This window comes from Gallus gallus, chromosome 5 (assembly GCF_016699485.2).
Source record: "Gallus gallus isolate bGalGal1 chromosome 5, bGalGal1.mat.broiler.GRCg7b, whole genome shotgun sequence".
NCBI classification, from domain to species: Eukaryota; Metazoa; Chordata; class Aves; order Galliformes; family Phasianidae; genus Gallus; species Gallus gallus.
The window spans coordinates 30,188,522-30,213,773 of record NC_052536.1 but is presented as its reverse complement, the minus strand read 5'-3'; the positions used below and the strand labels follow the sequence as shown (position 1 = coordinate 30,213,773).

Here is a 25,252-nt window from a genome sequence, read left to right as displayed (position 1 = left end):
CATTTGCTGCAGCAGAGGCCAGGCTTACTGCAGGCCTGTCTTGTTTTGCTCACTTAATAGCATATGTTGCAGCAGTTCAGGGCTTCAGTCTCACTCGTAATGGAATACTGCCCACAAAATTGCAAGCAGTACTCAGCACCATCTTCTGTGGAGATAGGTTCACTGGGCACCCAGAGATTGCATTGCCTGCTCACTTTCTCTTAAAAGGTGCTACCCATGAGAACTTCACAAGGTAGTGAGTACCTTGGTAGTGAGAAGCCAGTTAAATTCAGTCCTGACAAGAGGAAAAAGGTGCTGTCAGTTCTGTGAGTCGCTCTCCCTTTCCTTTTCTCAGGCTACTTATGCTCAACACCTTTCTTGGCATGTTGCTGTGTACACTCAACATGAGATTCCACTTAGGCAAAAAGAAACGAAACCTAACAATAAAAAATTGGTTCTTTCAACATTCATAACTCTTCTTTTGCAGTGCACCGCAGGAAGAAGAAATGGGAGCAGACAAATGTGAATGTTGGGTTTGCAAAGAAGGAGGTTTTGTTGTCAACAATGCCGAAAGATAGAAGCACATCTCACTGAAATCCTTAGGTTGCACAACAACTCCTTCTAAAGCAAATGACAAAAATCTCAGTAACTTCAACTATAAGTGACAAGCAGTATGACACTGCTAGACTGTGCATTATTGATTTTATCACAACTTGTGGATTGTGAAGTGCCATCACCTCCTTAGACAAGCATTGGAAAAGGAGACATGTTCAGTTATGTTGCAGGCAGTCTGCAGTGTGCTGATGGCTGCCTGCTTCTGAGCTCTCCCTCACCAGCTGTGCAGCTGTGTGCCCCAGGAAAGTACTTTGAGAGCAATCCATTTTCCAGAAATCGACTTTTCCATTCTTCAGAGTTTATCATTATACATAATTTTGAGCAGGAGTTCATTTTGGACTGAGAACTTCCAAGTCACCACTTCAGGTGGCTTGGTTTGGTCTGGAAGATGTCAGAAGAATGCTTCCTAAACCAAATGTCTGTAATGTGAGGGCAGTTCCAGCTGAAGTAGTGCAGCTCTCACTGTGACAGGTGGGATTCTTCTACCCAGTACAAACCCATTCAGGCTCTGTAAAGTCAGTACATGTATCATTCATACCTACAATACTCCCAAGATTGATGTAATTTATATACAGACCAATTTTACCTTGCAGCCCCATTCTATAATGCTCTAATGATGTGATGCTGCCCTGGATGGATACTTGTAAATAATCCTTAAAAAATGATAAAGAGTTTATCAAAGGATTAAGAGTAGTTTAATATTGGGCTTGAAAGTAGCAAGCTGCTGTTGTTTAAATGTCAGTGAGTCTGTAGAACAGTACCTATCTTTTGTCTAATAGGCTTGTGCTATTTTACAGGTGGAAGCTGGACAGTTTAAACTGATGCATAGAAACAAGTAAAGATATTGCTTTGTTTTAACGTAATCTTGTTATTGATCTGTTTTATGCTCCATTCATGTAAGCTTCTCACATTGACTTAGGCATGTGCAAAACGCTGTCTTTCTTCATTTCTGAACTGTGCATATACAGTACAACACCGTGCGCAGGTAAGAAGGTGTGGGAAGGAAACGTTTACTATGTGGGATAGTCTATTTCTTCTCCGCTCCTCTGAGTCCCTCTAGTGGTCAATAATGGTCTGCTACATGTTTCTCAGCGCTACAAATTGCACCTTCTCTGTACTAAAATAGAGGCATCTCCCGCTCATTTGAATTCAAGATATCTGCTTCTTATTCCTGGGCCACAATTTAGAAGGACAAAGCAAGGGAATCTTTCCAAAGATGCAGCTGCTTTCTCTGTGAACAGGGTCGCTATGTTTACTAGAAAGAATTTTGTTACTTGTTTGTTTAAGTAATATTATAGACACCTTGTAATTGTAGAGATTTAATACAAATTGGCAGGAGACCTAAATTCCTGCCTTCACCTGGCTTTCCACTCAGGGTGCTTTCCAGTATACTTAAGAGAGGTGTAGACAGCTGCAGCTGCACGCACTGCTAAAGTGCCATTTCCTACTCGTTTGGGCGGATTCAGGTCAGCCCTGATCCAGACCTGTCCCCATTTTCTAACCCAAGCTGTGTGCTTCTGTCCCATTCGCATGCTTAGCACTAGGGTGTACCTGAGTGCTGAGGGATGGCAAGCAGCCAGACTAGTGAAAAAAAATCCTTTCAAAATCCTTGTTCTGGTTTCACATATGTAGGGCTCTAAGGACAGAGCTGACAACAGAGAAGCCACATCTGCCTTTCCCATGAGGGTGATGGCCATATGCTGGGGCCTTTTCTGTTGGTGGTGGTGGTTGCATATTTCACAGAACACGTGGCAAGGGCAAAACCCAATCCCTTAGAAGTAAACTGCTACAAAGCATTTTTAGCCAGCTATATCACAATTTCTTATTTTCCTTTCCAGCGGATGGGAAACAGAGGGATGGACTTAGAGAAAATTGTGAATTAAATGAACAGAGAAGTTGTAAGCAGATGTTAGGCAATGCGCCTATAAAGTCACAACCAAAAATCTTTCACTTGCAGGTTTCAAGACAGTGTTTATGGAATTCAGCCTTGTTCTTCCTCATGTGTGTAATATTTATATAATGCAGGAAAGTTAGGAAGCAAAATACACTTCTAACATACAACAAAATTTAGAGATCCATGGAAAAACGCTGCCACCTGTTCTTTCCACACAGTACTTCTTACATTACCAGACTGCCTTCTAGTTCCCATAGATTGTATTATGATAGTTTCAGTTCTCTGTTCTTCTTAGCATACGCTGCTGTGTGTGTGGCATGGAGGTTACAGAAAAGAAGGAGAAAGAAAACTGCCTACTTCTACATATTTTGCTTTCCTGCTCTCTTTACTAGCCATTTATTTAGACTCCAAATAAGAGTTGATCATTCTAAGAGAGTGGCAAAAGCCTGGAGTTTCAAGATATTAAATGTAGAGATATTAAATGTAGAAATGTAAGGTTGATAATGTTATTGCTACTTCAGATAGGGGGAGGACATGATTCTAGGCCTTCAAGACCTCAGCAAAAATGTTTTCTGAATGAAGCAGTGCTTTCCACATGGGACACTGATGCACTGATTGCACCACTCCTGAGTCAGCTTCGCAGTACTTTTTTCTATTCCTGTTGCTGCAGGAGTACCTATGTTCTATTTCAAACAGCACATGCAATTGGAACCCTTGGGAGAAATAAAGATCAAAATTATTTTAGGATTGAGTCCATTTTTCAAGCAGGAGACAGAAGGACAAGGAAATGCCCCATGAACTGCTCTTCTCATAAAGCAGGCAACGCTACAAAATCCTGTGGCTTCTGAAGCTCTCCTAAAATCTTACATATGCTATTAGTATGAACGCTACTCAGTGCAAGCTCCTCGCTGCCAGACAGCGCAGGGAAGCTGAAGTCCTCCAGTATGTACAAAATTACTTGTTGTTTAAGCAGGAATAAGAGTCTCATTTCTGGATTCCCTGCTCTCAGATACCGCCCCTGGGCTCAATTGCTAACCCAGCTGAAGCAGCGTGTGGGAGCGGCCCATCCCGCCGGGCCGGGCGGAGGTTGCACAGTGGCCCGGCGGCTCCGCGGAACGGAGCGACGGGCGCAGGTTGCGGCGGGGCCGATTTGAGGTAGGCACAGCGCGGCGCGGCGGCAGCCGCTGTGGCGGCATGAGGGAGCTGGAGCCGGGCCTGAAGATGGAGTGCGACATCTTGGACGCGCTGGAGGCCCTGGGGTAGGGTAACGGGGGAGCGGCTGCGGCTCTCCTTTCGCGGCGAGGCCTTAGAGGGTGAAGGGAGGCTTCTGGAGGAAGCGGCGGCCCGGCCGGCCCTGCTCCGCTCCGGCGGCGGTGCGGAGGGGCCGAGGGGCGCCTCTGCTGCGCTCGGGGCGGGCGGGGCTGCCCGCGGCTGGGGACGGAGCGGAGCGCTGGCCGGGCAGGGCCTCCTGCCTCACCTGGGAGTCCGTGCGGAGGCTGCGCTGCCTGTAACGCTGAAGGCCGTGTGTTGGTGGGCGCCTCCGCCGCGACGGAGCGCTCAGCGTATTTAGAAGTATGTGTGTTTTCTGTTAAACCTGCTTCGTATTATCAAGGTTTATCTCCCTGTACAGGTACACGGGTCCCCTCTTGGAGGAGGGAGCCCTGAACAAGGCAGCACAAAGTGGATTGTCTTCACCGGAGTTTTTTGACCTCTGTGTTTGGTTAGGTTCCCAGATAAAGTCACTTGGTGACATGGAAGAAAGCATCACGTCAGCAGATGGTAAATGAGTGTTGATTTATTGAAGTTATGTAGTATTTGTTCAGGGGATTCACACTTGACAGTTAAGCTAGTAATAAAATTAGTGTTGAAATTTAGAAGGCAGCTAAGAGGTAGCCAAAGAGAGGCTGATGTTTGTGTGTATGTAGCTGCTGGATTAAGGTCTTACCTGGTGAAGATTGTTTCAGAAGGAAGAAAGAGAAAAAAAGACAACCAACCATTGGCAATAAACCTGGGCACGCAGGTATTGCTGGGTTAGTATGACTCCTGCAACTTGTTTGTCACAAAATGAATGACGGTTGCCCGCTTTATGATATACGCTGTTCACTTGACAGTGATATTCCTGTGATCTGAAGGAGTGAGTGCTGCTCTCTCTCTGCTAGATGTAAGCTGCTGATTCACTCCAAATACTTGCATTATGGTTTCAGACTGCTGTAGCATCAGCTTCTTGTTTAAAGCATGAACACAGTATTGCCTTTGCTGTTGGAAGTGGTGTCTGTTTGTATGTAGGACCTCTTTAAGAAGAAAGAAAATGTTACTGGAGTGGTATGTGATGTTTGTCAGGGGGTATGGAAACCTGCAATCTAAATGTATAAATCATAAAAACTTAATTAGATGAATGTTTCTATTAATAAAAAATCAGAATTAAAATAAAAACGATTAATGGTCTTTATTTATTTCCACAGGTAATAAAGATATAGAGAGCTTCCAGCTTGAGATTAGCGGCTTCCTGAGAGAAATGGCTTGTCCATATTCATCACTTATATCTGGAGACATAAAGGACAGATTGAAAGGGAAAGAGGATTGTCTTAAACTCCTCTGTAAGTTAAAATCGTTTTTCCCCCTTACAATATTTTATGTGCCTGCTCTATAATTTTTGTACAACTTAAATATTTCTTTATGTGTATTTAAGTGTATCTTGACAATCACTACAACCTACCTGTGCATGCATCAGATCACTCGTGGAGGAGTGAAAATGGCAAAACTAATATTTCTCTGTGATGTATTGTTCAACTCACTGGGGCCTCCTTGTAATTTCTTGACCCAGTTCCAGGTCAGCTGAAGCTAAGGCCTTGCTTCTCTTGTTTCTGAGAAGTTTTGGGGCAGCTGGAAAGAAAATGCAGCATGACTGGGAGACGGTGAAAGCAAGATTGAGGGGAGCAGCATCTAGGTTTAAGCTAGACCTGGGCTAAGGGACACCAGCTGAGACTGAGTATGGAAAGAAATTATGTTGGGAAACTGATGGGTGGCAAACACTTGCGATTTGACAGGAGAAGAATAGAATAACAGCAGGAAACAGAGTGATAGTATGATGCTAGCCAAGGAACTTGACCTGGGGAAGGATATTAGCAGTTAAGTGTGTGTACTTAAGATGTGCAGACAGAAGACAGGAAGCTAGATTCGTTCACGTAACGAATGGGAAACTGACACTGAGCTGTCAAGGGAGGACTGAGAAGGGGTCTTTTATAGTTGTCTTCTGTTACATGAACATGTATACAAAATTTTTCATGCCTCTAAATCTGCCATGATGATGCTTTTATCTCTAGTATTTCTAAGTACAGAACTTCAAGCTTTAAAGATAGTGCACAGCAAGAAAAGTAAAAGCTCTCATTTGGAAAAGCACAACGAAATCCATCAGGAAGTACAAGCTATCTGTGATGCACTGGGCTTACCAAACTCCTCCTCGTCCGATATTCCTCCTTTGTTAAACAATGTGGAACAAAAGGTACAGGTTTTCTCTCTGTTTTTAACTTTCACGTCTGTAAGCATCCATCTTAGTTAAGGGCCTAACAGTATGATCCATTTTATACTGCTTAGTGTTTAACTGTTTCAGTTACGGGGTGAAATATTTGAGTGACTCCCTGAAGGTGAGGTATGTGGTGAGCCATACTTTGCCATGCAAACTTAGCATGTGTGAGTTGAAGTAACGCTTTTGTGTTACCCATTTAAATGCAGAAAACTTTGTCTGATAACTGATAGCGTGTTTATATATCTATATTCTGAGAAGTATTTAAACTTAATAAAAATTTCTAAAATTTACATTTTTGCTCTTTAGCTTATGAGTATCTTAATTGCAAGTATTGATTTGTTAGAGCCATTCCCTTAGCTGTAAATAGAATGAAAATGCCTGAATTACCAAGTTAGTCAATATGTAAGCTTAAACCTTCATGCTAAGGTAAGGGAATAGGACTCTAGTTCTGCAGCAGCAGGTCTTCTGAGCCAGCTTCTCACCCACACACCTCTGAGCCTAGAAGATTTTCTTGAATTATGGGATTCCTCATGTCTGCCCTGTTTTGTGAAGTCCAAGACTTCTTATCAGATAGGATTACATGTTTGAGTTGGTGCACAGGGCATTACTGTTACAGTTCCATTACTGCTACAGTGAGCAGAGTCTTCAAAACATGTTCCCCCTGTGTTTCTACCTTGCCAAACTGCCTTGAGCTGTTATTTTGGTGTTTTCCAGATCCATCAGTTCTGCCGTGCTTATACAACTTGCACTCGCTTCACAGTGTAGAAATGTGACAAAAGTAGTTCATTCGTTTTCTTTGACTGCAAATTAATAGTGTAATTTGTGCTCTTAACCTTCTGGCCCTTACAAATGAATCAGTGACTTTTTCCAAATGTTTTCTTGCTTGTAATTTAATTAGATCCTGCATAAAATTGCACTGCTAATGCTTACTATTTTACTAGATACTTTGTAACAGAAACTTACAAATGAATCTACTATTTTTTATTGGATTGGAAAAAGTAAGCAGAGTTTGAAAGCAGCATTTCAACCTGTCTACTCGTGCCTCTGTCTGCTATCTTCAGCACTGTCAGCAGCTGTGGGAATAGTTCTGAGAATAGTTCAGCCATGCAACAACAGTCTGCTAAAGGGACAGATCACACGTTGTGTTTTGGTACAGCATATGAGAACTTAACTTGAACAGAATTTAATTGAAATATGAAGAGGCTATTTTTGAGAATAATATTCAGGAGTATATGCCAGAGAACAGTTGTATTCCTGTCTTCCTGCAGACAAGATATTTACCAAAGCTCTTTTGCTTATGGCTGTGTTGATTGAGGCTGGACAATGTATTCTGCAACTGTAAGGCAGCAAAGCTTGTACTTGGAGGATGTGCACTCAGCGTACGGCTGATGCAGGTGAAGGAATAAAGTATTGATGGAGATTGAGGAATCCGGTTATGACTTTGCAGTGTGTCACAAACTGTAGATGAGTTTGTGTGTGAAACCAATTCCTCCTTAGGTGTTGCTTGATTAATATACTTGTCACTGGATAAAATTACAGATGTGTTTTCTTTACTTTGGTTAACAAAGGTTGCAGAAGGAGTCATGCAGTGAAAGTATTCAGGAACTCTTATTTTTTTTTGTAATGGATAATAAGACAGAAGATGCATCTCTCTTTATGAGTCTGATAAAACACGTGTGCTATATTCGATCTTATGATTGAAACGAGTTATGCTGAAGTGTAAATATAATTTGTGTTATGTGTTTTGTTTCAGATAAAGGACATTCTGTCAAAAGTTCAAAAAAACCACGTGGGGAAATCACTGCTAACAAAACCTCTGAATTCTGATCAAGTGGTAAGAATAAAAAAAACTCCATTTTTTTCTGTGTATCACAGGGTAGTCAAAATTCATGTTTATGGCTTCATCTGACTGTTCATTTTACAGTCACTGTTCTAACTATTGATAACTAACATTCAATTACTAAGCATTAATAACGCTAACATTAATTCTGGAAGTGTCTGATTGTTAATGGACTTTGTGTTGATACATGTATTTCCTTTTAAAATACTTTTAAATGCAGACTGCTGCAGCACTACATGATGCACCCATAATTTGATGTAGTTTATAGAGGTTACCTGGGAATGGCCATCGTATTTGCTGAATGGGGTTAACTTTCAGTTGATTTACATACCTGTATAGAATTGAACGTTTGTTTTTTTTTGCTGTAACACTGCAGGAAAGATTGGAAAAAATCAATGATGCTCTTCGCAGTGAATATGAGTGTCGCCGTCGTATGTTAATGAAGAGGTTAGATGTGACAGTGCAGTCCTTTAGCTGGTCTGATAGAGCAAAGGTAAACTTGCTCCTTTCTTTGCTTCCTGTAGGTGGGAGTCTGCTACAATTCTGTAGGTCTTGTTAGCAAATATGCATACGATGTAATTACAATTCCATTATTGCTGTCGTCTTTTCAAGCAGTTTCTCACCTTGGGTTGTAATATTTGAATCCTGGATGGTGCAGAAGGGCAAGAATTTGACTAAGTGGTACAGGCCATCTTTTGTGAGTGAGTGTCTATAGCTCCAAAAATAGAAATTCTAGCATCCTCTGTTGAGGTTTTTCACTCTAAGTCCACACCTCCCTTTTTCTTCCCTGTATCCATCTGCCCCCAGTAAAGTAAAGTAAGAGGAATCTCAACATTTCTCTTAGAAATGCAAGAGGAAGCCAAACACTGGGCCTTAACATAGATAAGCCACAGGGTCAGTGAGATTATTACAATGGCTGTAATCTATCTTAGAAGCAAAACAACTGAATAAGCAAATGATCAGCTGAAGAGTTTGTGTGAGAAAAGCACACAATTTGCTTCTACTCCTTCAGGAGGCTGAAACTTCCAAACCACTATTGTGGATTTTGTCTGCTGGTATTGTTTTAATTATCACAGAATCACCAAGGTTGGAAAAGACCTCCAAGACCATCCAGTCCAGCCATCCACATACTACCAATATTTCCCACCTACACCACATCCCTCAGTATAACATCTAAATGTTTCTTGAACACCTCCAGGGATGGTAACTTCCCTTGGCATCCCATTCCAGCACCTGACCACTCTGCTTTGAGAAGAAATTTTTCCAAATATCCAATGGCAGTAATTTCATTTTTATGATTTCCTTGCACTCTGTATATTAAAAAAAAAAGTAATGATTTAACCCAGTCTGATATTTCTGACCTAGAAATGCATACTACTTCAATCCAGTAACATAAGGTGAGAAGATAATAAAAGCTTGTAACGTGATGAATATACATGCAGGAAGCTAAAGGGAGATATTTTTCCTCATGGGCTGCAGGATAAACCTTTCTTTCATGGGAAGATGAAAGATTTGTGTAGAAAGTTAGGACGGATAACTCTTAGAACTTCTAAAGCTTACTGAAAGTGGTGTCAAAATTTGCCTTTGGTGAGGAGTCTAAATTTTAGTCTGTGATATATTGTAAAGCATCAAAGAATGTTTGCTGCCAGTTAATAGGAGAGTTTCTGTTGTAACTGTGCTGACTTTCAGCAGCATATTTTGTACATCACCGTATGAAGAGAACTGGTGATGACTGGCACTGTATTTTGTAAGGTAACCTAGTTTTTCAGACATCACAGCCACAGCAACTTACTGAGACCTGTACAGTGTGTTTTACAGCCTACATACAGTAAGTGTGTTTGTATGTATGTCTCAAGTAGGTTATGTTTGCTTTTTATCATTTAGGTAAAAACAGATGACATAGCACGGATCTACCAGCCCAAGCGCTATGCATTGTCTCCAAAGTCAACAATAACATTAGCTCACCTTCTTGCGGCTCGAGAGGATTTATCGAAGATCATAAGAACAAGTAGTGGATCAACACGGGAAAATACAGTCTGCGCAATCAACAAGGTAACTTTTCTTTCTGGGTTATGTTAAAAGGACTCGGGATTTTACAGTGTCACCTACCAACACTCTGGGATCACACTGTTTAATATTTTTATTCCTTATTGGAAGATGGGTATACTCAGTGCTTTAGAAAAAGAAGGTTTGCAGCATTCCAGTAAACACTGCAACAACTTTTTTTTTTGTATTATTATCTTATAACACCGTCAGTCATACAAAAAGGTAATCTAGGGGAGAAGGTCCAACGGAGGAGGTAGGCAGAGTTCAGAAATTACTTTTCCCTTCCTACAGTTGTTCTTTTCAAACAGTAGTCTCAGAAAGCAGGACTACTGTAGCCAGTTCTCAGGATCGATACACGCTTGATCACACCATTCGGGGGTAAGATAAAGATAAGAATCACCTTTTTGTTTTGAGATCCTTATTATCATAGGAAAGAGACCTCATTCATTCATTTAACATAAAACTGTAGTAGTAGTAGTTCTTCCTTTTGCTTAGTCAACACAGAAACAGGATATGTTAACTGGAGAACTGTTAACATTCCTTAGAGCTACTAGAGATCAGGTAGAGCATACTTGGTAAAACAGGGGAAAGGTGGAAGTAGTTGTGCTTCAAGGTTGCCTCACAAGTTGGCTTATACTTCATGTTAGGATTAGTAGATAAATAGAGTACATTTGGATTCATTATTAATTGATTTTGGGTTTTCTTTGTTTTACATTTGGGTTATAAACCCCCAATATAGGGGTATGTGTTGACAAAAGCATTAATGTGTTTGTGTGTGTGTGTAGATGACTACCTGAATTCAGTGGAATTGCATACCTCAAGTTAAGGATATTTGCTATTCTTTCTGGTGTAAAGCCTGACTGCATGTTGCTAGGTTTATGTTGTTCAGTTCATTACAGCTTATTATGCCAAGCATAGTAATGAAGAACTAAAACACATGTCTTTATTTGTTAACAGACATCCTTAGTTTATGGGTATATTATAAACCACAGAAGTTTCTATAGAAGGGACATTTTTTCTGCAAAGTAACATTTTATTTGGATATTTGTAGTTTAAAAAAAAATTGCACTGCCTTCTTGTGTATAAAAAAATAAACCAAAATCTCAAAGCTTGCAAGTAATTACATGAGGTTCACAATTCAAACGGTGACTTATTATTAATCCTGTTTTACAGACTTCCTAAAGTTGTGTTGCCCCACTTAGATATTTTTTAATATGTTCTGATCCCAAAGATTCTGAAGTTTTCTAATTACTGTATGATCTCTGTTTTTTGTGTGTGTTTTGTTGGGGTTTTTGTTGTTGTTTTGACTGGAGTGCCTGGGGCTGACTCAGTGTCAGTTAACATTCATCACAGAGAGAGTTTAGGAAATCTGAGAATGACAACCAAAGACATACCTGGATACCTCTTTGTTCTTCAACTCGATATTTTGTGAAGCTTTGTCCAGTACGATCTTCTGTTTTGCACACTGGATAATATCCACCAAAGATCATTTTTTCTTTTCTTGAAAGTGTTAGGGCAGCATTTTGTGCCTTTTTTCTTTCTGCTCACTACTACCTACTGTAAGGCAAACTGGTGTTACTTTTAAGAGCTGCGTGCCAATCTGCCAATTCATGGTTTTTACATGCAGATTAGGTTAGAACGTGTTTTTGAAATTAAAGCAGAAGAGCAATGACACATTAATCTTTATGTGTATGTAAATATTTGAGTTATATGCTACTTTGTTGCAATACTTGGCATGCAGTTTTCTTCATAACTATTTCACAACACTGTTATTAGCTAGCTAGCTTTAACTACTTACATTTTGCCAATGAAAAATAGGATCGCTTTTGGAGTTCTTGCCACATGGTGCTGGCAAGTTACAAGGAAAGGAAATAGGAATTCAGCTGTCAAGCTCCGCTCTGATGGGAACTTATTTCCTCTGAAGAGCAGGCAGCATGTCTTTGTCCATACGAGAATTATCCTCTGTCCCTTCAAGTTATTATATCCCTCTGTTTTTCAATATAGGTTCTGATGGGGAGAGTACCTGACCGTGGAGGCAGACCAACAGAGATTGAACCACCTCCTCCTGAAATGCCTCCGTGGCAAAAAAGACAGGAAGGTGGTGGAAGAGGCGGCTGGGGAGGTGGAGGTGGTGGTGGGAGGGGCGGCTGGGGTGGCGGAGGGGGTAGAGGAGGAGGTGGGGGTGGCTTTGGGGGTGGGGGTGGCTTTGGGGGTGGGGGTGGCTTTGGAGGTGGAGGTTTCAGAGGCGGTGGAAGAGGTGGAGGTGGTTTCCAAGGCGGGAGGGGGGGAGACTATGGTGGCAGGGGTGGTTATGGTGGCAGAGGAGGTTATGGAGATCCATATGGTGGAAGAGGAGGTGGAGGATACCGGAGATATTGAAAGAGTAACAGACAAAATACAGTGGTGGTGTTTACTGGTATCAGGAATTTAGATATTGTACCTTTGGTTTAGATTAGATTTAAGTATGACCACGTGAATCATTGCATTCGACCAACTGATGTTGTCATTGAATTCTTTTAGTTAACTGAACAGAACTTTTTATACTAAAATATCATGACTAGAGTCCTTGCTTTTCGTACTGGTTGTGTTTTGGTTTGTTTTATTATGTTCATTTATTTAAAATAAGCCTCAGAAAACTGAATAAAAACCTTTTTAAAGAAACAGAATAAAGATGATGTTCAGGCCTCTCTAATTATTGCATGTTGCACCTGAATTCTCCTGCTCCAAAGGCTGGATACAACAAAAAAAATTAAACAATCAGACCTATGAAGTTGAGGGAGACGCTCCTGAAAGTCCAGAATGCTGCTTTTGTGCTTTTTTCTTTAGCCACTTTTCACATCAGACATACTGAAGAACTTCAGTAGCAAATTGTCACTTCAGGCTTTGGTCAGAATTACTCAATGAGCTTTCCTATTCTTTCAGAATTTCACATATTCTGAAGTACTTCTCCACAGATAGGAATTAAATTAGGTGGCTTTGTGTGTTCGTAAATATATCGGAGATTAATTGAAGGTCAGAGCATGTACCACAAAACCAGAGTTGTGGTGACTTTTGATGTTTATTTTTACTTTACTTGCTTTTCATATGATTGTTTCATAAAAGCATTTTCTACTACCGTCGTGTCCAGTAGAAGTTCATTTATACACTCTTTCTGCATCAGCCTTTAAAAATAAAGGTCAACAAAGCTCAGTTGCCTGAGAAAGAGCATGCCATTTCTTTTTTTCCTCCTGCCTGCTCTGTATGTGGCGACTGCCACCTGCCAGCCGATGAATTAGGTATCTCATGCAGAAGTTGCTCCTCTCCATTGAGGTTTCTGGAAAAAGTTCCAATATAGCATTCAAAGGCTTTGCTTTTTTATTCTGTCACTCAATTGGTCTGATAACCCGGAAGAAACTCTGTCTCGATATGTATGGATCCCTTCTCCTTCACAGATAGTGTTACTCTAGAAAAAGAGCATGTAGATGAGGAAATGGATTTTGTATAATTATGGCTGTAAATAGATTAAGATCGATTAAATTAAGTTCAGAGCTGTCAGCTAAAAATGATGTCTGTTACCTAGCTTCTTTAGATCCCTCCTCTGTTGTGATGCCATTTGTGAGTAGAGGTAAAACAGAGAGATGATGCCCAAGTATATATTCATGATAGTATTTATCAGGGTCAGGTTACTGCAGAGATTCAGGAAGGCATCTGATCAACCTGGGCTTATCTCTTGACAGAAACCTTGAAGCGCTTTCAAGGAATAAATAACTTAGACTTATCGGCAGTTGAACTTTAAGTTTTGAATTTGCTTTTATGTATCACAGTTATGAGTTGGTTTTTTCTCCCCAAACTTGCTGTTGGTGTCCATGTTGGTATGCTTTAAAGTTGTTACCCTGTCTTCAGGAACACGTGCATTGTGCACTCAATTACAGAGGCAGATCTATGCAGGGATGTAAAGCTCTGTTTAAAATGAAGTGATTCTCTAGCATGTTGTTTAAAAATGTGTCAGATTTTATTAATTAGCTACTACCAGCACCTTCATTTGAAATTTTAGTCTAGATAAACTTTAAAAATTTCCTTCCTGTTATTTTTCTGTATGCTTATTGACTGTTTGAGAATGCTGCTTTATGATGTGATTGGTACAGCCTTGACCATACTTTATGGTTCCAGTAGGCATCTAAGAAAAAAAGAGTGGGAGACTTCATTGCTTGTACATGTTGACTTAAATGTGAACTCAATACAATGAAGTACTCTGCTGGCTTAACTTCACCCGCCTTCTAGCAGTAGTCTCATTATCACTTTGTTTCTACACTCATTTCTGTTGTCAGCCTCTGCTGACATTGTGGAGAGGAATTTCAAGTGGGAGCGTAGTACTGATTTTCTTCCTTTGGAGACTGATTGTTGCATAGTGCTATGGAGTAGCTCACAAATGACATTCAGAGTGAGACTGTTGGCCACAGAGATGACAAGCGTTGGCCAGCAAGGGGAGAGGGAGAGTAGGTTTTAACAAACAAAGCCTTAATTTAAAATTCCCTTTGCTAATCCCTATGCTGTTATTTTTGCTACAAGTAACATACAAACAAATCAAGAATTTAGTTTCACCAAGGAAGTAGGCTAGGAAATTCAAGTGGTTTGTCCATGCATAAAGATTTTGTCATTCTTAAGATGTGAAGCTGCACTGGGTTAGTTGACCTGTAGGGCTGGTAGAACCGTAGTAATTGTGTATGTGCCCCAGTGCTCTTACACTTGTCAGTTAGTGCTGTTTGTAACAGATAGAACAGTTTGGAGTGAAGTAGACCAGATGTGTGCCCCCATCCAGTTCTAGCAGTTGAATTATTCCAGTACTGTTTTCCAATGATTTTTTATGTAGACATTGTAAAAGACAGAAGTTTGAATAGGCTGAAGTTTTATGGAAGATACTTTGGTTTTTTTTATTTGAGCCATTTCATATTTTCTTGAATAATTCCAAAGTGTGAAGCCAGTAGTAGAAAAGCAAAGTAAGCACCACCACGTTTCATAGAGGTATCCCTTTCTCGGTCTTCTCTGTTGTCAGAGTATACGCTCTTATTTTATCAAAAGATGCAATAATACCATGAAAACAATTGATTTAAACCTCCAACCCTTCCGTTTCAGCCTTGAAAAAAGTATTTTCAAAAATTCTGTTGGAAGAAAAAAGCCGTTTTATATATGTCTGTCTATGATTATTTCTGTGTTTATTCAGATTCAGTGAATTGTTTTGGTTGATCAAGAATTGAAAAAGAAGACTTTTGTGTCAGGGCTGAAGAGAGATGGTTTTGTTAACAGCTGTAAACACTGAGGAATAAAGTACTGTATTTGAAGTTATTTGCATCACTTGTGAAGTGTGATTTTGATTCTCTATTTCATATCTCCCGTGCTGGCAAGAAAGATTTCCTGCTGGTGATTTGAAATAATGATGAAACGTGCTTTTTGTGGTCATGAAAAATAGCAGATTTTGACAAAAGTAGAGAAGGCAGTAGATAACAATGCAGGAGAAGTTCACCAGACAGGAGAGGTCCCAGATATATCCTGATTACGCTATCTGGAGTTACTAAGGAATCCGTCTCCATTGAAGGACGCTCAGTTAAAATTTACCTTAATAAAAAAAGAAAATCGAAGAGGTTTATATGATCGTTACTTTTGTCTTTATGTAAATTAAGGAAAAACTTCACAAGTAATTGGAGGTTTTCCTTTTTTTCTTTTGCTTCTGTAATTTTGAAGCAAAACACACCTTGCTCTGTATGTGCAAGGATTGGAGAGCAGATTTGCCTGTAAGTAGGTATGGTGTTTTTCAGTAGTCCGCACCCTTTTCTTCTGCCCTCCCCTCCCTCAGATATTTTGATGTTCACTTCCTGACATAAGAGCATATATGAGATACAGTATTTTGAGTTCTGTGGTAAGGTAAAGAATAGCAAAGGTTCAGGATGCTATGATGCTGCCTGTGTACCAACCCTAGTAGAACTCGCAGAAGCCTTGTTTAAGCGTACCTGTAAAATCTTTTGAGAATTAATGTTCTTAACAAAAGCAAGAGATTGTGCTAACGAAGAATTGTGCTTGGTAGTACCTTGAATGGTGTAATGGCAAACCAGTGTCTGTATTGTCTCAGCCACTAAATTCTGAAAAAATGATCTGAAGATTCCCAGCTTCCCAAGTTCTCTCAGTGTCCGCAGGCTCAGGAATGTAAAGGTAGACTTCAGACTCTCCTATCTCAGGTGAGTCCTGCAGAAGTGACCCAAATGACAGACTCAAGGAAAATGAATATATGTTGTTCAGGTTTCTTTCTTTCAGATACAAACTCAGAGGCAAGGTACAATTTTAATGTTTTTCTCTCTTATAAATATTACACTTTATATAAATGTTTACAGTCTGTACACTTTTTCAATCTTCTTTAATAGCACTGAAACAAAAATGGAGTTTCTGTAGAGACACGTTCCAACAGGATAACAGATTGCTACTATAACACAGAATTCCAAAAGGTAACACAGTTCTGTATTTTCAGAAGCTTATGTAAGGTATTTTAAAGGCAGTTGTCTTCAGTATTAACATTAGCTCTGGCCTTTTCCTTGTTAGATCATTCAGTCTACTTACTTTCATCTTTTAAGGATCAGAATTCACACTTAAAAAATAAACAGTAGTTGGGGTAAGGACGTTGCATTTTTTCTTCCTTTCTGTATGTATATGAAACACAGCTGAGCCTGGAGAAAGAATAAAGGTGAGTGCTTTTCATTTATATTAACTGTGACATGCTAAGTTTCAAATGGTATTCAATGCCAGTGCTTGCTGGTAAGTCCTCTAAACAGTACTTAGTACTTTCATTATATCTTTTTTCCTAGCATCAAGTAGCATTAAGATCAACAGAGATGTGGGTGATTTTTGCTCAGTAACTTTGTCAGTTTCAGCAGTATCCCTGTACAGTCAGCATTTGCTATTAACACTATTATTTCATGCAGCAAAAAGGAAGTTGCAAAGTAATAACAAGGGACTACCACCAAAATAAAGCAACAACAACAACAACAGAAAACACTGCAGGAGGCTTTGGGCAAACACCCTGAAGGTATTTGGAGATCTTTGAGATTTTCCAGGTATCAACTAATTCATCTGAAGCAGGAAGTTTTCAGCACACATGGAGTATCACATATGGATTCTGTAAGATGATCCTGCAAACAGGTCGGGTTTAAATCATTCCAATTGTTTATAGGAACAGGATAACAGTAACGGTTACAGTAAACAGTAAGTTCTAATTTTAGACTGCACAAATCTACAGTCTTGACTTGATTTTGAGCATTAAGTACTCAACGTTACTAACACAGTAACCTTTGGGTCAGCTGCTGACATTAGGGAAGTATTAATTTGTTAATTTGATCCTCTTCCAGCCTCTCAGAATAGGCAAAGTGTGTGTGTGTATGCATATATATATGCACACACACACATATATATATATATACACAGACACATACAGAAATTCCGTTGGAATTGAAACCATAAGCAAGCAGAGTTACCTTAAATGCACAAGATTTGCCAAATTTCGTTGCTCTTTTAAGGCATTTTCCAAATATATTGAAATATTTCCAACATTTATCCTGTTCCTTTTAATTGTTGTAGAAATAGACTTTTATCTGCTAAGTGTATTAGAAATACCTAGCAGATTGTCCTGCACAGAGAACAAAAACCAAGAAACTCACAGAAAACTGGCAAAGCAAATGTGCAAATATGATTTGAAAGCCATTTTGACTGCTTCACTGATCAAAGTGCAATTTCATGTTAACTGTTAATAATTCAGGTTTAGTGTATGAGGAACAAAAGTTTCACAATCTTCACAACGGCTACGTTTGTCATATGCATTTAAATTCTTTACAGATCATATTTATTTACAGTAAAATAACAGAAAGTCTACTACTACTATTACTACTACTCTCTCCCTTCATTTGTTTTTATTTAGTCACGGATACAAACACAACTCAAGTTCTAACCAGGAACTTAGAACCAGTAGATTAATAAGTAGTTTCAGCTTGACTTTTTTAAACAATAAATAAAGTACTAATATACTTGACAATTAATGACTGTAAGCTGGAAACAGAGCATACATTTATGCCACTGAACGCAAAGCACACATGCTATTGTAAGGGGTCAACTAAAAATTTAATCTGTCTTGGATTTTGTAAACTAATCTGCAAGGTTTGAAGAGACTGAAGTATATCACAAGATTACAGTATGTCAGGGATTGGAAGGGACCTTGAAAGATCATCTAGTCCAACCCCCCTGCTGGAGCAGGAAGGTATGTTGTTATAATAGATATGTTAGTTTCAGTTTCTGCTGTTTAAATGCTCGATGACGTCCCTTTTATCAAAAAGCAAGTGAGTATTACACAAGAATTACGAAATACAAATGAAATTTTAAGATTGGCTATTATGACTAAAAGATTCACCAGTAACTTGAAAGATGGATTTGTCATCTCATAACGGTATGTACACATTGTAGTTTTAAGAAAACTACATTACCTCCCTAGCACCTTTCACTGTACAAAATCTACACACATAAGAGCACAGTCACCTCGACTCTTCACCTAAAGTGCGTGTGAAATCTATGAGAGAAAATGAAGAAAGAGAACCATAAGATGTTAGAAACTGAAATACAATATCCATTGTATTGAGATTGCTATGCAGTTTCCTTTGTAATATGGTCTTTAAGGTTCTACTCAGATGTTACAATACTGGTATCCACTTTGATGTTAGAAAAAATAGTCAATGTTATCCCATATCTACAGTACAGGGACAGCAAGCTATCCCTTAAGCCCAACGAGTAGGGCTATGTATTCCAAGCTGCAACCTGGAACTCTGAAATGGAAGCAGAATTCACTCTATAAACTCCCTCTAGTCTCATATTTTACCTTAAAGAAGTTTTAAAACATTTGTCAGTATGCCCTAACAAAGTCTAAAAATCAGCTTAACTACTTATATTAATATTCTTGCTAAACTCTAGAAATAAAGATGACTGTCTACGTATTGTTTTTAATTGGTTTCAGCCACAGTGAGAAAGAACTCTCTCTCTTTTAATGGAATACAGCTTTACTTAAGTGCTTATCTCTATTGAACGTTTGTTTCTACAAACCTGAATTTGGGCCAAATCTGAAGTGATAGTCTTACGAGTAGCTACTTAGAACACTTGTAGAGTGAGATGTGCAGCCAAGTCACTGTAGTATCCACATGGTCATCACGTACATAAGCTTCAAGAACACTGTTGCTCCTTTTAAAAACAATCCCAGAAGATACTGTGTTCATTGTGCAGATGATGCTAACATACCTTACACTGAAGGAGTTCATTTATAGACTTGGGAGTGTGTTTTCAATAGGGAAATGTATAGAATGAAGAGAGCATTTCTGTTTTAAAATCCTTTGGACTGTCTTTCCAGTTCACTTGGTAAAGCAGCTTTATCACAACCATTTCCTTCAGTCTTACATTCTTCCAGAAGAAACTTCCCCTCATCTGCTAGGAGCAGTCTTTGTGTTGTAGATTGTCGATAACATGATTTCTTCTCTGAATTGTAAGAGATTCAATTGTTTTATGTGCCTGTTCCAGCTGCATCTTTAAACCTTCGTTGTCTGCCTTTAGAATATTTCTTTCCTAAGGAAACAAGAATGGTATTTGATTTTACATTTGTTTCAGGATTGTCTGGTTGTGCATATAGGTTGACTGGCGTAAAGATCAGTTGGTGTAGCTCTTAGCAGAAGGGAACCACCAAGTTATTTGAGTGTTTCCCAAAGTTGAAAGAAATTCAGGGCTATGAAAATGGTATTTGTTTGGTTTTTCTTGGGGGGTGAGGTGGGAGAGTGGAGAGGGCAACAGGCCTAGATATTTTCTACGTACATTTGTTTTCAAAACCAAAATGCTGGAAGATAAAATGTAGGGACTATGCACTGAAAATAATTTGATCTTAACAAATTCTTATAGTTCCCCTCCTATCTGTCTCTAAGAGTGTAATAAGTCCAGAAAACTCAATGGGAATGTGACCATCATTTTGTTTGCTTACAGAATGGCACACATTAGTGCTTTAGGGATTGTCTACTACATGCTATAGTAGTTTAAAAAAAAATACAGATCACATGTGCTCTCTGAATGCAAAACTGAAAAGTGTGGACTAAGAATTTTAAAGGCAAATATAATAAATAGACTATTCTGAACCTGAGCTACAGAAATATCTAGTGAGGTATTTAAAATGCAGGATACAATTAAGTGAAACTAGTGTTCTGAATATGTGAAGATAGTGGTCTGGCTCCTAGGAGGAAAATGTCAGTTTCATTGTTTCTTTTAAGATGGGTCCTGTTAAAATTTTACAGAAGCTGTTAAAAGTATTCACAACAGTTAGATTAGGACAAACTTATTTTTATAGCATATTAATCCAAAATGAGGCCATGCCATGAGTAGTTAAGTAACCAGGAATACAAACACAAGCTAGTTGTCAAGACAAAGCTTCATTGCTTTTCATATTCAGCGATAGTCACTGCTTATTGATCTTACTGGCCTGGAATTTAGACATGATGTTGAAAATCCACATTTCAAGTAGATGAAAAAACAGTGAGAAACTTGATGGTGGTGTGATTATTTCACCCCATTTTGCTCTGTTTTCCTTTAAAAATATGCAAATCTATAAGTATTTGGCTCTTAGAATTTAAGCTATGCAAAATCTTCTTTCTTAGAAGAAGTATGGCATCTTACTATCCTTTCAAAGCTCTTCCTTTTAGAAGCTTCGGCATATTCCTGTTGCTTATTATTTCAAGCCAAATAAGGAGCTTCAATCGAGTTGTTCTAGACTGGTTTAGTACATATCTCTACATTGCTTCATTATATAGGAGGAATCGAGACATGTAATGCATAACAGAAGACACCATATTGTAGAAAATGTGAAGCTTGTGCACAGAGCTGATATGCCAGCATTGTAATCTATGAGGAAAGAAATACAGCTAGCTACTCCATGCATTATCTAGAACAGTTGTTTCCAAAGTAGATTGAGATACTCAGGTTAAAAAAAAAATTATTTTTAACTACAAATGTTAAAACTGTGAGATTTACAGTATTTATCTCGAGTGCATCTCCCTCAGTGTTTTTTTATTCTGCGTTCTCCAGTGCTGGGAATTTCTGGTTTTGGCTGACATTGCTGTTTTAACATTGTATTAGGAGTCAGATTATCTTTAGCTACAAATATTTTTGTTAAGGAAGTGTTTATCTGGTTTCAACATAATGCCATACATAAATAGAATACTGTCAAACATGTTAAAACACTAATTCAGCATTCCTAGTCTTGTAGTACATGTGTGGAAGACAATTCCTTAAAATTAACTTGTTTTATGAAGTAATATCTACTACATTAGTCCTAAGCAACCGGACTGTGGTCACAGACTTGCTTGTCAGTTCTAAGGATGGCAGGGATCAATATAGTCATAACAAAGTCTCCAAAACATATTCCCTAAACCCTATACTAATACTTAAATTTCTATTTGAAGTGAAGCATTGCTGGAGGTAAAGTGGCTAAGAATTCATTATATCCCTCATGGATTGTTCGAGAACAGTAACAGAATGACATCTTCCCACCCAGCCACGTCCTCACACTCTGACTACTTTACAGTACTGGTGTGTAAAGCCAAATTTGTTCCACTATGTACATACCCGCTCAAGTTCCTGGTATGAGGGTTTATAGCTGTGATGCTCACGATGCTCCTCCTTAATTTTCTGGTTGGAGTCCTTGTTTTCCCATTTAACATATGCTTTTTTACGGCTTAGTAATGGGCTTGGACGTGGGGATGATGGGATGGGCTGGAGATAAGGATTTTCTAGTATCCTTTTCTCTTTCTTCTCCATTGACTTATGCGATATGTCACCAGCCAGCAGTACGGAATCTGTCTGTATACCTTTATGAACTACGGCTGGTTTCAGTCTTACTGAGATTTTCTGAGCTGAGGAGCCCATGAGCATAATAGTTCGGTCCTTGCTGTCTTCATTGTGTTCTATTACTCCATTTGGAAATGTGAATGGTCCTTCTTCTTGTCCTATAGAATATATATGGTAAATTGAGTCAAGAAGAGTTGTAGATTCCTACCACAAAGACACATAAGTAAACTGACTTCAAATTCCACATTGAAATTTTAGAACTGCAACAGTACAGTTGTTCCTTTATGCAGCAATGGTGGTAAAAACAAGCATACCAAGACCTGCTTGTTACAAGATGGGAGAGTTAAGGGAACCTGGCAACTCTTCATTTCATGGCATTTAAGTTCTTATGAGAATCTGGCTGAAGATTTACCCAGTTATTGTGGAATTTGTGCACCTTACATTGTTTAGCGTGAGGAGAAATCTCCCAGAAAGTCTTTATTTACCCAAGACTTGAACTAGAACACCTAGTTATAGTTAGCAGGCTGATAAAACTCTGTAACTAACTAACAAAACTCAGAACAGTGCAGTAAAACTTGTCTTTAAAATAAAAGAAACAACATAAAAATTATCTAGATCTTTTGATCTTTTTAATATGACCTTTCCTCACCATGGAATTGCTCTTTAACTGCAACTGTGCAGAGGCTTGAAGCAAGAGCAGATGTTGGGCTGCTGTCTGCAACAGAAGTTTTGTGTCTTCTCTTGCACTCTATCACAATCAGGTCTTTGCATTGCTTGTGACAATTCATTCCACAGTCTGTAAACAAATCAAAGTTTACACAATTCAGCATCTCTGTTGTAGTATTTAAGATCAACTCTCACACTGAGTTTCCTGCCCAAGAAGCAGGGAAATGTTTGTCATCTCTACATGCATTACCTGAAACAACACAGACTAAGAAATCAGCTGTATCCTTTCGCTATATACATCTCAAAAGCCTTTTCATTTTGAAAACATCCAACAGCAACAGTCGGTTGCAACAGATTTCTGACTGTAGAGTTGCAGAGAAAGCAGATACGTGCATGAGATACCTGCAAATTATTCTGAGTCTGTTATACAGTTCTCACAGGGAGTTGATGTTCTCATTCATTGGAATAGAAGGGTCTGTTCCTCAGCCCTCTGGATTCAGTGAAGATTTGCAAAGGGTAGAACAGTTCCTTCAGCCTTTCATTTCTTTTGGAGCATCTTTCTGTCATCTTATTTCTAAGTCAGCCTTCTCCTCCTTAAGGAGCCAGATTAAATAGGTCCACAACAATGAATCTTGGAATGATCAGGGATGTTTTTTTATTGTTGTTGTTTTTTTTTTCTTTTTGTCATTCACCATTAATTATAGATTAAATTTAACAAAAGATTCTTACCTTTGCATCTGTATCCTTGTTTAATTACTCCCCATAGCTGAAATTGAGACAGACAGAAAGAGTATTTATTTCTGCACATCTGATACCTCCAGATATACAAATCCACTGAAAGCTCCACTCAGTTCTGAAATCTGAGCACCAGTAGAGTACTTTGTTTTTCTATCCTTTTAATGGTAAAATCAAAATACAAACCATCTACCCCTTTAGCATAAATATTGTTTAGCAAACAATATTTATATGTATGTTCCTTAAATCACGAGCAAAATAGCTTGACCTAGTCTCTAATGAATACATCAGCAGATCTGACAGCCCAAAGTAAAGCTGTGGAACTAGAGTAGATGGAGAATTGTGTATCATCATTCTTGTTTGATACCAGCTAAGCTTCTCCTTGCTCCGAATAGGATCACCCAAAATTCAAACCATCTTTCCGACAGCGTTGTCCAAATGGTGAGTCCATTTCAATGTCCAGACACCCAGTGGTGAAGAACCTTTTCCTAACACCTCAAATGACCCTCCCCTGACGCAGATCCATGCCGTTCCCTCAGGTCCTGTCACTGTCAACAGAGACCTGAGATCACTGCTGCCCCTCCACCCCTCTCTGAGGAGCTGCAGGCTGCCATGAGGCCTCCTCTGCTCTGGGCTGTATAAAGGGGCCTCAGGCACTCCAAATTATCTGTTTGCCAATTATCTTCAGCTTTTTCATAGCCCTCCTTTGGATGGTCTCTAATAGTGCAAGTTCTAACAGCTCAGTGGAGTGGAAGCCTTTGCATTTGGAAGTCTTGTCTAAGTGACATAGCCAAACACAAGAAAGGACCTGGGTTAAGCAGATAATACTACCAAGAAGGGTATGTGTAAAAGGGCACAATACATAGCTACATGGGCAGCAGACTGGTTTTCTTTGTAAGTTCACTGGTATTTTATATAGGTTAATTTCAGTAGTTTATATGAGGTAATTATGCATTAAAAACAGGCATTTTTCCGGACAATATTAACATAATTTGCCTTCAATTAAAAAAAAAAAAAAAAAATGAATAAAAAAGGATTGCTTACAAATCCAGCACAGTTGTCACAGAAAGTAGGTCTTAAGTAAGTGGTCTCCTGAAAGTTGTGAGAAAAGCCAAGTCCTAATTTGGAATAGATTGAGCTAGCCCTCATAAAGTAAGCGGTTATTTCATCCCTGCTAATCAGACCTTCCCTGAAAATAAACAAGAAAAGTTGTTTGTGAAGCATCTGTTTTCTTAAAAGCATGACAATTAAACATACCCTTTCTTCACAGTTTACAATGGCAATCCCTTAATTGACCAAAACCTACAGTGATATCAGCTATTTTGTCAACTGCTCCCAAAGTTTACGGAAGCTTCTCTGCACATTATAATTGCAGTGTGTAAGGATAATTGAATAATCTGCGTATGAGATGCAACTTCAAAACTATTTCATAGTTTTATTGATATTATTATAGGTTTTATTGTTCCACGTCTTAAGGTGCTAAGAGGAATGTTCTTAATTTTTTCGAAAATATACATTTGCCAATTCTCTGTTTTTGAGGGGCAGGTTCATTTTGGAAAGTTATTCGGTGGTGTACACTGAGTGTCATTCAAAAATATTTTTCTTTATTCTTCTTGCTACAGCAGCCACTGCTGTAAGCTCATTCACAAAACATCTGAAAGATGCTTTTGTCAGTTATGTTTTCACTTTGCTGCTGAAGAGGATGACTTTACGATCTTAGCAATAAAAGAAGAGAACACAAAACAAAGAAGGCAATGTTGATAAGCAAAAGTAGTGAAAAGAGATTTATGAGTACTCACGAGTCCTTAGCCATTACACAAAATGAGAATGGAAAACTGGCTGCTATCTTTTCGAATTCCTCTTGAGAAATGTAACCATCCTGATCATGGTCGTAATTCTTGAAGACAGACTGTATAAGATAATAATAGAATAGTTTATAACAAGGATAGAAGCTATTACATTGCCACTTCAGAAACTGTCCACAATATTTGGAGGATTCCTCTCCAACCTTCCCTCAATATCTATTAAATAGTACAAATAGTACAAGAATTTTTATAATTACTTTCTTTTT

General features: G+C 38.9%; 2 protein-coding genes across 8 annotated transcripts in view; one reads left to right on the top strand and one right to left on the bottom strand.

Annotated features, from left to right (window-relative positions):
• The first annotated feature begins 3,646 nt into the window (after positions 1-3,646).
• Positions 3,647-15,222, top strand: FAM98B (family with sequence similarity 98 member B). The gene is made up of 8 exons (XM_421211.8): positions 3,647-3,747; positions 4,119-4,267; positions 4,951-5,085; positions 5,812-5,990; positions 7,768-7,848; positions 8,231-8,347; positions 9,739-9,906; positions 11,905-15,222. The coding sequence occupies exons 1-8, from the start codon at positions 3,683-3,685 to the stop codon at positions 12,277-12,279; spliced, it is 1,269 nt and encodes a 422-aa protein (XP_421211.5). The 5' UTR covers positions 3,647-3,682; the 3' UTR covers positions 12,280-15,222.
• A 936-nt stretch (positions 15,223-16,158) lies between these two features.
• Positions 16,159-25,252, bottom strand: part of RASGRP1 (RAS guanyl releasing protein 1) — a 40,745-nt gene continuing 31,651 nt past the window's right edge. For 5 of the 7 annotated variants that reach the window (XM_004941732.5, XM_025151389.3, XM_046941971.1 and 2 more), the window contains exons 12-17: positions 24,981-25,090; positions 24,226-24,370; positions 23,176-23,212; positions 22,430-22,576; positions 21,559-21,938; positions 16,159-19,518 (exon numbers count right to left, since the gene is read on the bottom strand). In XM_004941732.5, the coding sequence (XP_004941789.2) occupies positions 19,384-19,518; positions 21,559-21,938; positions 22,430-22,576; positions 23,176-23,212; positions 24,226-24,370; positions 24,981-25,090 (954 nt within the window). In that variant the 3' untranslated portion in view covers positions 16,159-19,383. The remainder of the gene's footprint in view (positions 19,519-21,558; positions 21,939-22,429; positions 22,577-23,175; positions 23,213-24,225; positions 24,371-24,980; positions 25,091-25,252) is intronic. The other 2 variants (XR_212382.5, XR_005860239.2) reach the window with 2 other exon arrangements.